Source organism: Asparagus officinalis, chromosome 1, assembly GCF_001876935.1.
Source record: "Asparagus officinalis chromosome 1, Aspof.V1, whole genome shotgun sequence".
NCBI lineage: Eukaryota > Viridiplantae > Streptophyta > Magnoliopsida > Asparagales > Asparagaceae > Asparagus > Asparagus officinalis.
The window spans coordinates 30,749,224-30,765,241 of NC_033794.1; the positions used below are offsets into that span (position 1 = coordinate 30,749,224).

General features: G+C 34.2%; 1 protein-coding gene across 2 annotated transcripts in view; it reads left to right on the top strand.

Moving 5' to 3' along the window:
- The window catches only part of LOC109822305 (CHD3-type chromatin-remodeling factor PICKLE-like), a 24,589-nt gene continuing 9,307 nt past the window's right edge, over positions 737-16,018 (top strand). For both annotated transcript variants that reach the window (XM_020388492.1, XM_020388499.1), the window contains exons 1-8: positions 737-824; positions 2,030-2,448; positions 6,319-6,443; positions 6,855-7,047; positions 8,030-8,118; positions 8,269-8,441; positions 8,523-8,677; positions 14,323-14,381. In XM_020388492.1, coding sequence (XP_020244081.1) covers positions 799-824; positions 2,030-2,448; positions 6,319-6,443; positions 6,855-7,047; positions 8,030-8,118; positions 8,269-8,441; positions 8,523-8,677; positions 14,323-14,381 — 1,239 coding nt within the window. In that variant the 5' untranslated portion in view covers positions 737-798. The remainder of the gene's footprint in view (positions 825-2,029; positions 2,449-6,318; positions 6,444-6,854; positions 7,048-8,029; positions 8,119-8,268; positions 8,442-8,522; positions 8,678-14,322; positions 14,382-16,018) is intronic.

The window sequence follows — 16,018 nt, forward strand, 5'->3', positions numbered from 1 at the left end:
TCCGAAATTGATCTTGATTCGATCGTGATATCGTCCGAAGTACCGCTCCGGTTGGATGACTCGTGATTTTCCTCAACTCATAGTTTGATTGCTGCACGCGTGGATTCATTTCCGTTGCTGGGATTCCGATCTCGTCGCCTCGTTGGTTCGTCGGTTTGTGCCGAGCTGTGCTAGGGGACCTATAAGCAATTTTATATGCCTACAAGCCTATGCCCAAGCAGCCCAACATCTTATAGGACCTATAGAGTCAATTTTGATGTATGTACTATGGTTGATGGGACTAGCTAAAATAAAAATGTTTGCAAGTTTATTTTTACACCTCTATCAAACAGTAATGGTACTTATTGTGTATTGATGACCTAAATGACTAATTGGTTGAGTAATGAACATAATTTATGATAAACTGTACATTCTTGGTTATGGAAGCTTGCATAAGTTAATTTTCTAGAATACTGTTTGTTCACTCTTGGTGTCAGAAAACAAGTGCAGGTTTTTTAACACCTCTCACGAAAAGCAATAGAACTTGTATATTGATGACTCAAATGACCCTTCTGGCAGAGTAATTAACATTATTTGTGGATAAGCTGTACACTTTTGTTTACGGAATCTTAAATAAATTATATTTCTAGAATCCTGTTTTCTTCACTCTTATTTTCGAAACTTAGATGGCAGGGCAGATCATCTTTCTATTGATTTTTTTAATTTCTAGAAAAATATTAGAGTGATATCTGATTCTTTTTTTGTTCTTGTTATCTTTAGGTTCCCAGGGAATGGCTTTATGCTTTTAGTCCTGTAAGAATGCACAGCTACCTGAAGAAATGCCAGTAAGTTTTGTTTCTGAGACAAACATCAAGTTTAGTATTTTGTTAGGGGGCAACTTGCTATTATTCAAACTGAGAAACAGATGTCTCCAAGCCGCATATAAGATTGAACTCTTGTAGTCCTATCTTAGTAATATCAACTGTACATATTTTAATTATTCAGATTTGGTAAGGTAGCCAAGTTGTAACTTTTGCCCTTTTATCAAAATCCAACCAATTTTTTAGAAATGCTGGGTGCTTTAGGGTGGTGGATCTGGCACCATTGGCACCAATGCACCACCTATCTGTTTTTTGGGAATTTAGAAAATTTTAAAATTCTATACTAAAGAGTAAATGCACAACTTTTTGAGAAGGCACAACATTCAGAAAAATTTAAACAGGAAAATATAAAGTAGAAGAAAAATCTCAAGAAATACAATTGATGTTTGATAATGTAAAACAAGTGAAAACAATAAATATGACTGCATGGAAGGTAATATATTACAAGTTATTATCTAGAGAGATGATGGAATATAGAACCGTAGCAGAAAGCATTGTGCTTCTCCCTCTTTCTATGTTGAGGAAAAAGAGAGGCACAACATAAAAAATACAGGGAGTCTAAGAACTATAGTTGGAGATGCAGATGGTGCTTCTGCCGCAATTGAAGGCACATTAAAAAAGAGAGAAGGAGAAAAAGGAACAAAGGAGGAAGGAAAGAAAATAAGAAAGAACAATCATGAAGGTCTAGTTTTTTAGTTGTAAATATTGTTATAATGTTTTGAAAAGACTATGATATAATAAACGAAATATTCTGTGCAACCTACTTATTTGTGCTTTATCCTTGTAATATAAATATATAATCTATACTGTAGGGCACTTTTTCCATACAGTAACACTGGTCAGCCTTTGTCCTACCTCTGACTTCCCTTAGTCCTACCTCTGATTTCCCTTTACAACGATGCCTCCTTTTCTTCCTTTTCTTTTAACTTCTTCCAACTTCAAAGTTTCCAACTTATTGGATCATTGGAAAAATTTGGTGCTTCATACTCTCTATCCTCATTGAAGCATTTGTACTGAGCAAAATGCTATCCTATTAATTTAGAGTCATAGACTAAATAGTAGGCTATTCTATAAACTAGAACTGTTTTAGACCCTTGTTCTCGTTTGGTGTTTTTAATGTTTGTTTACATTGTCCTGTGTGGTTTATCATGAGTTTCTTCTTATTGCAGCCAAACGAGTAGATCTGACTTCATTGATGAAAGGAAACCTGAATGGTTTAAAATAGACCGTGTGATTTCTTGTAGGAGAAAGTGTGACTCAGACAAACCTTTTGAAATTTTGGACATAGGATCAATGAACCAAGAAAATGGGGATCTCGAATTTCTTGTGAAATGGATGGGCCTTGATTATTGTGATTCAACATGGGAATCATCTTGTAGTGAAGAATTATCGCCTGAAGTTAGTAGGTTAATCCAGAGACACCAAAGAGCTACAGAAAGAGTTGATAATTCTTCCACATCTTCTGGTAGCGAAGCACTAAACAAGATTCCTAATGAGCTGTATGGAGGTGTTCTATATGACTATCAACTTCAAGGACAGAGCTGGATTCTTAACAACTTTAAGGCGAGGAGAAATGTTATCCTTGCAGGTATGCTGTATATTTTGATTGCCAAGACAAACCCTATTGTGGTTTGTATTTAGTGCATTTACAATCTTAGTTTTTAATTATGGTGCTAATGTAACTGAAGTTTTTTTCCATACTAGGTGAGATGCACGTGCGTTGCACGTGATTATTTTTTGAGTTTTTTATTTACTATAATTAGGTTGGCAAATAGTTTAAAATATATTAAAACTTTTCGGATTTCTTTGGGTATAACCTTGTTGGTTTCATACTCTTGCCTTCACGGGAAATAATAAAGTTTAGAGTATTTTAATAACATTATAAATAATAAACAATCCATCTGATAAACTTGTACTATCGCTTGTTTAGGTTTTGAATTTATTTTGTGAAAAAGAATATGAGAAAAAGTGACTTAAAAGGGGAAAAATAAAGATCTAGAATTAAGCATTTGGAAGAGGTAATAATGTTAGTATGCAAATTAAAAGTGAAATTAATCGAAACTGTTAAGTAAATCCATGTGAATTAGAATGGATGGTCATTTTGATTGATTTGTTGTTATTGAATTTTGAGGCCGAGAGTGCATCGAATTTGCAATTAAATGAATGGATATTCTACTATTATCAATCTAACTGATTCAATACTTTTTTAGCAATACATATAATTGATACACTTTTATTAAATATTTATATTAAGTAACAAGATGATATTTACTCACTTGAATAATATCTCTCAATTGCTTGGAGAAATGTACTCCCAGTAGCTTTATCATCAACGGATCCTATAATTATACAACATACATAAATTTTTTAATTCAATAAAATGAATAATTATTCCTAGTAACTTTCTAATCATTTGAAGAAAAACTATTGATTTACACCATTTTAAGGATTTTCTAATAGAAAAAGAATATTGATTGAACTAGGAGTTAAATAATAAATCTAAAAATGTGTGTTTTATTAAACTCTACATTTTGGCTTCAAAATAAAATTTTGGAATTTATAGGACTACCTAAATTTATAAACAATGTTCTTTATTTTGTGGACTTAGAAATAACATTTTTGGCTTCTTAAATTTTGCAAAAATTTCCCTTTCTTATAATTTTGTTATTAAAATTTTAGATTTAAACTCATAATTAATTTTACTAAAACCATAATTCTTTATAAAAAAATTTTGGACACACTTATAGTGATTTTTTATTTATGTTAATTGTTATTTTTATTTTTCATAGAACAAACTAACTTTATAGAGTTATCCTACATGTAAATTTTACGTTGCTTTCTATATATAAAACAACTAAAACTACTTAGCGAACAAATTTCTTTGTGGTTTAAATGCCTATGTGCTAAAATATGCTTCTTGGTAGTCATGCTTTTATAAATGGTAAGATCAACACTTGTAAAAAACCCTGAAGAGTATTTTGAATATCCCTTCATGCAACAACAGGTCTAAATACCATGTTCTTCCAATAATTAACAAAAACATAAATGAAAATCATAACATTTTATAATTACCTATATGCACTCAAAAAATCTACATGAATGAAAAATGTAAATGAACCATAAAGATTAAGTATAAAAAAATAAATGATTTTTTTTTGAAAAAAAAAATGATTACAATTAATGAAACTAAATGTTGATAAAATTTGTTTATAAAAGGGTCTGTACTATAAGAATATAAAAAAGGTAAATGAAATGGTAACACATTGTATATTATACATTTATCAATTGATCGATCAAATAGAAGTTAAGCATTGCCCACAATTCAGAGAACAAATAAAATTTTAGTAGTTGAAAAATTATTAAAATAGGGTGATCTTATTAAGATTCTAATTTTTTTTTATATTGTTATCTTATGCAAACACACAAAACTTGTTAGCCATATCCATTCACTTAGACTCATAAGCTATTAATCATCATTATTGAATTTTATAGTACCAAAATGAGCTTATTCTAAAACTACTTGGAATATTGAGACCGCGTTTTCATCCTCTTTAACCAAACTCTATCATTATTTAATATTAAATTGTGGTATTTTTTTTCTCAACTATACTGCACTATAAAAAATTTGCATATAAAACAATAAGTAGATTCATGCACTAAATATGGTCCATTGAATTAACCAATATGATACATATTCAAATATACTTCTTTTAGAAAAAAATGGGGCCTAAAAGACCCCAACCAACAGCCATACTACAATTCCCAACTTACAAATGAGCTTTCATCCCCAACAAAAATATGAAAGCACTATAAGTATTTTTACAGATTTAGCCATGATTACATGAAACCCACACACAAGAGAAAAACATATTCAAACATACTTACCAAAAAAGTAAAACAATAAGTAGATTCATGCAATAAATATAGTCCATTAAATTAACCAATACTATACAAATTCATATATACTTCTTCTAACAAAAAAATGGGCCGTAAAAGACCCTAGCCGATAGCCATACTACCATTCTCAACTTAGAGTAGCTTTTATCCCAAACAAAAAGATAAAAGCACTATATATATTTTTACATATCTAGTCATGATTGCATGAAACCATACATGAAAGAAAAACGACAAATATATTTAAATATACCTGCAAAATATATAGTCTCAACTCAAGTTATGCCTATATGAATCACCATCTCGACACCAACCAATAAACTCAACATGTCTACAAAGACAGGCTAGACTGAATCCTCACAAGCTACACCCTTTTTCACAGTTCGGGGCTCAAATCTTTTAACAACCAAAATTACAAATAGTGAATTCAGATATAAAAAAGTTATACAAAAAAAGATCAAGGATTTCTTAAAAAGATAAAGAATTTCAAAAAAACTAATTATGCAGAAGGATTCCTAGTTCCTAGTTTGATAGGACATGTAAATTCATTGGCCATATACTTATAAACTGAGAATGATATTTGGTACGGTGTGAAAAGTTGAATTACTATATATGACATGTACAAATTAATTAATAGATTATATACAAATTATATCTAGTTTGGTTGTTTGCAAATTATACTATCTCAACAAAAACTTAAAAGTATTCAACAAAATTTGGTGGGTTCCAAAATATCTTGGCGCCTTGCTGCATCTTTATGTTGTTCTGAATTGGGAAACTGAGAGAGCATAAAAAATCACTTGGTTTCCATCTTCCAAAAAATTTTAAAAAAAAGTTCAAACTTACTATTAAACCGGCGCCAAAGAATAAAATGGATGGGGGCAATGTGGAGGAGGAATTAGACGAAGGATTAGGCTCGATACAGATCGATGTACTGTTGAAGAAATACTTGAAATGTTGTTGGTATTTGAAAGTAGGAGCTTTTTAGAGTCAATTTCGGGTGGAGATGAAGAGAGGAGTCGTATTTGAATTTTTTTAAATGAAGAGGTAAAGGGATTGAGTGTTGAAAGAGAAGAGAAAGAGTTTTTGAATTTTTAGTGAAGATATGTTATCATGACAAAAGAGGAGATATGGAGATGAATCGGTAAAGGTTACAAAATAATGAGCCGTTAATTTTATTAATTTAATTTAAGTTAATCTAATTAGAATCAGAATATATAATATAAATAAGGTTTAAGGGTAAAATTGTCCATAGAAAGTTTTACTCGTACTCTCTTTTAAAGGGAGTATGATAAAGGAATAAGAAATTGAGATTTGTTTAAACACATTATGTCACATAGAAATTTGTGAGTGTTCTACTTTCTGGCGTCTTGTATGCTGCAAATTTTGTATTAACTGTTCTACACAGAAAGAAAGAAGAAAAAAAAGGCACCTGTTTCTGAACTTTATGACACAAAAATTGAGTTGTGTGCAGGTCCACATTTATGTCCATACATGATGTATTCCTGTATGCTTGTGGGATGAAGTATCTGAGACATTTCTTTGCTTGCATTCTCTTGTACAGATGAAATGGGACTAGGGAAAACTATTCAGGTTGTTTCTTTTATTCGGTGCATGAAGCAAGAGAAGCTCAATATTGATCCTATTCTAATAATTGCTCCGAAGAGTATTCTCTTTCAGTGGGAGAAGGTTTGTGAAATTCTAATTTTTTTTCCTTGGGATACATGGTCTTGAAACAATCATCTGGACATGCATATTTCTTTTTTGCACATAATTCATAAGTTAAAGAAGAATGGTCTGGGTTGTTCTCTCTATTTTATTTATTTAATTATAAGATTGATTGATTTACCAGTCAAGTTGTGCACATCATTTTATGTTTATTTTTAATATAGTCTGGCAGAAACGACCTCTGCAATTCTAGATCTTGCTCTGTTCATGTAGCTACTTTTTCTGTGATAGTTTATTGTCTAAAGAGTTACCATTCATATGATTGTTCTGCAGGTGTTATATATTTTAGCTACCATGATATAATAGTTCCTATTGTGTGTGCGTGCACGCGTGTGAAATGTATACTTATTTTTTCCCCTACATTATTTCTAGGAGTTTCGCAATTGGGCTAAGGATCTGAATGTGATTATTTATCAAGGCGAAAAGCAGTCCCGTCGATGCATCCGGACACATGAGATGTACGCATCTGGGAAATATGTTCTTTTTGATGCTTTGATTACAAACTACGAGCTTGTGATTTTGGATATGAGCACACTGAGGAAGTTTAGATGGTCGGCGATTGTTAGTAAGTCCTGGCTATTGGTATTTTTTCTTCGTGATGATATCAGAATGTTTTTATATTTTTTTAATCTTGGGATCGTAATATCAATCCTGTCACCTACGTAGAGCGATACCGTTGCTATCAGAATGCTTATCTGTGTTTTCATGCTCAACCAAACTGTGTTTTCTCTAACTTAATTGAAATGGAAAATAAGATTCATGTTTAACGATCCAAGTACATGTTTGTTGAGTATAATCTTGCATGAATCAAATTACACAAGATAATATGATTTTGTTTATGCTTTGACGCACACTTCGAATGAATACTAAAGAGGAATCTGTCCATTTCAAGGTTATCCCTAACTGCAGTTGAATTTGCTACTAATGGATTTTTGTGTTGTTGATGAAGTTTGTGTCTAACATATTTGTTGTTGGCTGATCTCAAAGTTGTACATTTAACTAACAATATTCTTAACTAAAACGAATCCTAAAACTCTTGTGAAGTTCCACTACTGAGGGCTAGCTTCATGGCAACAGTGAGGGGTTGTGTTGTTAGAAGTCCCAGCTTTGAGCATATGCTAGCTATCACCTTAATATATTTTCTAAAATTGTAAGACATGTCCTAGTGTATGGGTACTGCATCATTTCTCTTTATCATTGTTTACGGAGAAAAGAAAGAAAAGAAGATTGAGAAGAAGGAAAAAAACATTACTATGACCAGTAGGTTTGGTAATGTTTATGTGTGTGTATTATTTTTCGTCTCTTATTTAAGATAGCATATGAAAGCTTGTTTTCTTTCTTTTGTATGTTATATGAGTGCTTTCTTCTCCTTTTCCCAACTGCATTTGAGCTGCAAAGTAAAATGTAATTTGTACCATTCGGATGATTCACTCACTCTTGGCAATGTAATTTGTACCATGCGGATGATTCATTCACTCTTGGCCTCAGATCTTTTTTCTCTAACCACGTGATTCTGATTATATAAAGATTTACTTGTATTTGTGCAGTTGATGAGGCTCACAAAATCAAACGACTTGATTGCAAGCTTGCTAGCTGCCTCAAACAATACAGTTCTGATTTCCGGTTACTGTTGACTGTAAGTCTTTGTTTATCCATACTTGAGGGCAAAATGCAATCGTGGGGTGTTACTATTTCAGACCATTGGCTATCTCACACATGTTGTTTGATTAGCCGCCACAGTAATTTTATTTCTACAATAACTATGCCCTTTATATCTGAATTTTAGGGAACTCCTCTACAAAACACGTTGCTGGAACTTTTTGTGCTGCTGAACTATATTGATCCTGAGAGATTCTCTGACCCAGAGGCTGAAGCTGAATCTTATAAAAGCATCAAAAGTTTAAGTCCTCCAGACATAGAGAAGAAAATTGCTGAAATTCACGAACTATTGAGACCAAGGTATTTCTTTTATTTGGCGATGAAATTTTCGCACAGTATGTCTAAATTATACGCAACTCATCTAATATACGTATTTGACAGGATGTTGAGACGAATGAAATCTGATGTTCTTCCTGGGTCTATTCCAGTGAAAAAGTGGGTCGAAGTTCCATGTGCATTAACTGATTATCAGAGGGAACTCTACATAAATATTTTGGAGAAAAATCATGAAAAGTTGAGCATGCAAATTCAAAATGGTTGGTGGCTCTTCCTATCATTTCTTGGTTAATTCTCTCTCTCCTATGCTGCAAATGGCTCAAACGAGTATTTATATTGCTTTTCCCTTCGTTTTATATATGATAACTGTAGTCATGAGGAGATGCTTATGTACAATTAGAAAAATGCCTCCAAAGAGTTGTATTACATGCGACAGACCCCCATAGTATCACCGACCAGTGAATAGACTCCCTTAGTTGTTTGTCACATATATACCCCCTGAGTGAATCCTTTTGGACTCTTAAAATCGTTAAAAATGTTTGATGAGGCGGATAGACACCCCTATAGTTATATTGGTGAGGATAGGCACCCAATCACTAATTTTTTTCTACTTATAAAAGAGTCAAAATAGTTCACTAAGGGGGTGATACGCACTTGGGTCGATACCACAAATGGTCTATTCGCAATAAATAGAACTACAGGGGGTCTATTTGCAACACAGAACTACAAGGGGGGCTATTCGTAATTGGGTGATACTACAGGGGGTCAGTTCGCAATTAATCCTTGTCTAATTGACTCTCCAAATCAGTTGAGAGCTTAGAAACTTCCCCCTGTGGCACTTTCTATTTGATTTTGAATGGTAGAGACTTAAAGTACCCTCATACCACTTTTTCTTTTATTCTCTCTTCTCCCATCCATTGGACCTGATGTTGGGGCGGTGAAGTAGCAAGCTTATGGGTCTCAACCATTTCTAGGACATTTGGTGTCAACGATGGTGCTTCTTTTCTTGTTCTAAGTATAACTTTCCATTACCAATAGCAATAATGCAATCAAGCTATAGAATAGGCCTCTCATAAAACCGAGAGCCTCAGAACTTCCTCTCTACTCACAGGTTGGCTACACTCTTTGTAGAATCTCACAACCTAACAATAACATGAACATGCTTGCTACTTCTTAGACAAGAAATCTAGCTCAATATGCATTGCTTAACACCAATCTCTATTCTTCTCTGAGTTCTGGAGCTTTAAACATTGGATTTTAATGTCAAATATAGCAAGCTTCATACACTTCTCTACAGGCACCCTCTGATTATGAAAAACAAGTTCATTTTGTGCAATCCATATGTAATAAATGCAAGCTGCACCTGGTGCTTTATTAATGGATGTGATAGATGACCATTTTTCCACTCTTCCATCCAAGCTACAGTCCAGGTTCTAGGAGCATGATGGATTTGAACAAACTTCATAATGCCATCGTACAATTGAAAACTAGGGTCACAGTGAAAATATAAGTGATCTCTAGTTTGTTTCACGCTCACAAACAGGGCATAAATCATCATCAACAATCCCAAACGGCTTTAATCTTGACTTTGTTGGCATCTTATCTAAACAAACAATCCAAAAGACAAATGAATGTTTGGGTAAGGTGAACTTACTCCAAACTATATGAGCCCCACTTCTTTCCCCCCTACATCAATAAGAAGTTTATAGGAGACTGGCAGAGGAAGTAGAAAAACCAGGTTTTCCACCTTTTCATATCTATAATCCACACAATGCGGAGCTACTAGTCTTAAGTTTCAAGAGTTTCTTAAAATCCCATGAATAGTGAGGCTTAGCTTGCATAGTCCAGAAGTCTTGATGAAGTGGATAATAACCATGTATCCATCTAACCCACGCAGAGTCAGATTTAACACAAATAGCCCACACATGCTTAAGCATATGTACCTTGTTAAAAACAAAAAGATTTTGGGGACCAAGTTCTCCCACCTCTTTGGAAGAACAAACACTAGTCCATGCCACTTTAGCTTTCTTATGATTTTCTTATCTCCAGCCCATAGAAAGTCTGCAAACTCCCTCAACAGCTTTAACAAATTTTTTAGGCAATAGGAATATTTCTCCCCAAAAGTTCTGCACGCTATAGATGATAGTTTCAATTAGCTGAAGCCAACCAGCAAATGACAGTAGTTTGGATGTCCAGCAAGTGATTCTTTGAATAATTTTCTCGACAAGCACACCACAGTTTTGGGATGATAAAGATTTATGAGAAAGAGGGATACCCAAGTATCTAACATGGAGATGACCCTTAACAAAGCGCATCACTTGGAGAATTGTCATTCTAGTACTATGCTTAACTCCCCAAAGAAGGCTAGTCTCTTAGCTTCATTTGCAAATAATCTAGATGCTTTGGAGAAATGGAGAAATCTATTATATATTTGAGTCACCGAGAATTCATCTCTGCAAAATAGCATAAGATCATCGGCAAAACACAAGTGTAATATGTGCATACTTTTACAAGTAGGATGCAATTCAAATGCCCTAACCTCCTTGAGATCTGCCAAGCATCTACTTAATTATTCCTTGCAAGCACAAACAAGGGGAAATGGGATTTCCTTGCCTCAAGCCCCTAGTACCAGGAACTGAAATAGATAGACCTCATTTGTCCACTAACTGTAATAGGATTAGAAACAGTCTCGACAAACTCCATAATCCATCTCTATGAGGAAACCCCAAACTGTTGAAGAAGATCATTTAAGAAAAACCAACTTAGAGAGTCATATGCTTTCTTGAAATCCACCATGATCACACATCTTGGGCTAATAGACTTCCTACCATACACATGAAGTAATTCTTGAGCCATAAGGATATTATGAGCAATACTCTGACGTTTTATGAAAGCCCCCTGATTCTCACTGACTATGGTGTGAATTACAGTTTTCAATCTATTTGTGATCACATTTGAAATACATTTGTAAAGCACATCACAACAAGCTATCAGCCTAAACTTAGTGCATAGTTTGGACTTTGGAGATACGATTTTAGGCACTAAAAAATCAAAGTAGTGTCTAGGGCTTTGAGCATAGTACCTGACTTGAAGCAACTCCCAATAGCTCTGATAATATCCTCTCCAACAATGTTCCAAGAGGATCTGAAAAACTTAGCAGTGTAGCCATCAGGTCCTTTTCTGATCACTAATTTGGAACATGGCTTCTTTGGTTTCTGAAGGAGATATAGGCTTACAGAGAGATACGTATTGGTCCTCAGTAATCGAAGTTCCCCTCAAGATCCCCTATTTATCAATCGAACGAACACTGAGGCTTCTTTTGGATGTGGACTTGCAGGCAAAGAGGTCAATGTCGGAGCAGTAGGTACAGAGGGTTATAACATTGAACTTCCCATGGCCTTGCTCATGTGGAGCTTTTCGCAAATTCTAGATGTAGTGAGTGTAGCACTCAATACTTTGAGCTTGAGGCTTGATAAGGGGCTCATGCAGGAGCCAACCATGTTCAAAATTGAAAATTGGGAAAAGAGGGATTGAATATAAAATCTTTAGAATATTGAGAGAAATGGAGGAATCTTAGGAAGGAACTGAAAGGTCTGGTGGGGAGAGGTTTAAGGCTGATTTCATTTGAGGGAAAGAAAAGATGTGGGTGTTTGAACTTTGAAGAAAGGAAGGTGGGTGGGAGTTAATGAGGATTGGGTAAAAGTATGACCTACACTTTTCTATGCCCCCTGTTATCTGCATGTTTATGCATATGGAAGATTTGAGGCATGCATTTCTCCCTAGTTATTGAAGTGTGCATTTGTATATTTCTTAAAAAACTTTTCAATTCATCATTTGAGTAATCACTTCATTGTTATGGCTATTAAGAACTGTCTGGTTGGTTGGAAGTTTCGAACTTGCTGTCTTTCTATGCTCCTGGGCGGATAACATTTACAATATGCTATTGCAACGGATCTATGTTTCTCGTGTCCTGTTGAAAATGGTGCTAGCTTCAAGAATTTCTCCTTCTTAGTTTTACTTGACCACGAAGTTTTGTTGAATTTTAGTGCCTTTGATTTTTTGCTCCTTGTCCATCCCATTGAGTCTGGTCTCTGCTACACAAGGTTCTGATACATTTAAGCAATAGAATGTATTTCTCTGCATCTAAATATTTATCCTTGTCCATCCCATTGAGTCTGGTCTCTGCTAGACTAGGTTCTGATACATTTAAGCAATAGAATGTATTTCTCTGCATCTAAATATTTATCATTTTCCTAGAAAATGCAACCCTATAGTGAAAATAAACTTCGTGCAACTTTTTTCTGTTCTCCTGTACATTTATACGATTCACATGATTCACGTACTAAATTAACAGACCATTTGCATATCATCTGTGTCTTCAACTTTGTTATGATAAAGGTCAACTTCCGATATAGAGAATACATACGAATATGTGGGGCAAAAAAATTCCTCTATTCTTTTTTCTTATTTTTCACACAACCCAACTTTGAAAGACCTTTGAAATTTCTCAAGCCTACAAAAACTCTCTAAGCCACACCTGGGAAATCCTCTAGAAAGCATTGATGTATTATCGCAATTGAAACCAAAACAAATTTGAATCATAACCGTTGGGAACTCAAAACTCCATCTCGTCAACCTTTAACATTGCATGTCAGATACCATAATGTTACAATCATGTTTTGGGTGAAACCAAACTCCAACATTTCGCTGCCTTGACTTGAAAGCAACCAAAACATGTTTTGAGTCAAAGACAGCAAATCTTCTGCAAGTCTCTACCTTAGTGCAGTCAAATACTACACACATTCAATAACAATGTATTTCTGGTTTATGGCCTGAGTCTGTGACTCTACTCTGATTGCCAATTCTCCCAATAAGCAATAATGTGTGCTGTATATTTGGAAATGTATACTATGGGAACTAGGAGTCTAGGATGGCACACCTTTAATAACAGTGAAAATACCCCCTTTTACCTTCAGCCGAGTTTACACAACCATTAGCTGTGTATGTACCCCAGATTCTACTGAAGATGTTGTCTTTCCATGTAAGGGCTGTTTAATTGCAGCAATCGATCTTAACATATTCTAGAGCAAATAATTTAGTGATGTTGAGTATGCTTTGTAGACCCATATGTTCTTGCACGCCGTCGTTGGTCAATGCTTTCTGATCAATTGTGTTGATTACTTTTGCTAACAATTTTGAAGTGGATGTTTCCGAGAATCTTCCGAGTTCACAGTTCAGAGTTCCCATCTAACATCTGTTGTCATAGTCTCATTCCAAATATTTTGGTCTTTCACAATGTTTATTGGATGTTACATATTTTATAATCTTATGAATGTCTACAATAATTCTTGAAACTTCCCAAGTGTCATTTCATAGGCGTTTCAGGTCACTTTTTAACAGAAATATCAAGGATCTTTGAACTATTCTTGAATCATCCAGTTTTCAAGTAATCTATGATGGTGAGTAATGTTATTGCAAAGTCATAAAGGTTAAAAGAATCGGAATATAAGCATTTTTGGCTGTCAGATGACTCTGCAGGTGCCTCGTAATTCATAACCATCTTTGTAGATTACATATCAAGGAGGTTTTTGGTGTTTTTAGTACATTTTTCATTGCATGAATCTTCATCTTCATTGCAATTTATAACTTTTTAATACGCACACACATACACACACGAGTAAACAAGGCTGGTTTGTCCCTCCACACACACAGTTGATGTGTCACTGACGTGGTGCACATCTAGGATGTCAGCTATGAACTGAATAGGCTGATGGTTTTGCCTGTAGGGGTTTGGATATACGCACGTCTGCATGCCCCCGTTTACTGTTTCCCCCTCTCTCTACATACACAGTATGCATTTATAGTTTGCGTTATCTTGCTCTAATTGCTGAGCTTTTTTCTACAGGGAGAAAAAGTACTTTGAAGTTCATTCTTATGGAACTAAAGAAGTGCTGTAACCATCCAGTATGTATTCTCCCATAGTTTAAAATATAGCTGTATATCACCTTTGTGTTCAGGCTTTTTTAAAATTGCTATTAAGTTTTGGGTTTGGCAGTACACTTTACAAGTAATTGTGAACCCTCATCTTAGTATACAACCATACTTTCCTTTTTCATGGTCACTGTCTCGATATTCAGTTATTCGTTTTGGCACTTTCATCCATTTCCCCAAAATGGAAACAGTTCTGTCTATGTGCATGTACACACTTGTGCATGCCTCATTTCACAGGTTTTGCACTTTGTTTTTTCCCTAACTTTCAACTTTATGTTGCTGTTAACCCATAAATTTTTCTTATTAGGTATGGTACCTCTATACCTTGCTTGGTATTGATACTATGACTGACATTTGTTGATGCAAGATCCTAACGCTGTATGTGAATATGTAGATTATTTTGTTGGCATTATTGGTGGGGAAAGACTTGCTTTGATTATGGACCATGAACACATTCTTCTATAGTAGAGGCATATCCCTAAGAACTTTATTCAGTAATTGCTTGGTACATGTTGGGTACTCTGTACTCTTTATATTATTATCCAAGACATGTCGGATATAGGGGTGGCAAATGGGTCAGTCAGGTCATTTTGGGTTGGGTCAAACTTGATCCGTCCAAATAAGCTTGAGCCGACCCGGACCCCTTTAATAAAGGGGTCAATACACCGACCTGTTTATGTAAATGGGTTACCCTAAGTGGCTCAAATAACCAGCTTTGATAAACAATGAAAGGTAAAGAGCTGGCAACAAAATGTTTAAACCATGTTAACCATTAGTGCACTTACTATAAACAAAAATTCGTATTCAACATTACATTAGAAAGGGCAGAAAACCCGTCAATTAATTTTAAATTGAAAATTAGGAAAGCACTAGGAATTCAAAACAATGTTAATTACCCATTATTCTCTTTAGAGAGACTGAAATTTGGCAATAAACTTTAAATTACAAAATTCGAAATGTACAAATGCACATATGATCCTATATGCTATATTTGTATGTATACCAGGTATTTTAAAGGCTTGAAGCAAACTTGGCAACAAATAAAAAAGCACTATAAAATTGAACTAGGACTATTACTAAAATAGATTATAGTCCTTGTAAATATCTTTTTTTTAGCTATAATTTTAACGGCTTTTGAAGAGATGGTTAATCATAAACTACATAATATGCATAAAAATAAAAAACAATAATCAACAACATAAAGGTAAAAGTTAAAATAAACTTCAGGCCAGTTTGGTATTGCTTTTTTAGAGTGTTTTTGTTTATCTTTTCAATAACCAGCCAATAATGGTGTTTGGTGAAATTTTTTTAGTATATTTATTGAAATTGCTTCTGCTTTTAAGATGTGCTTTTTGAAGCAACCCGAGGAGAGAGAGATGAGCTTATGTCAACTTAAGTGGATAGCAAGTCTTTGTCCACCAAACTTTTTATCCATTCATATATATATATATATATATATAAGTATATTTATTGAAATTGCTTCTGCTTTTAAGATGTGCTTTTTGAAGCAACCCGAGGAGAGAGAGATGAGCTTATGTCAACTTAAGTGGATAGCAAGTCTTTGTCCACCAAACTTTTTATCCATTCATATATCTATATATATATATATA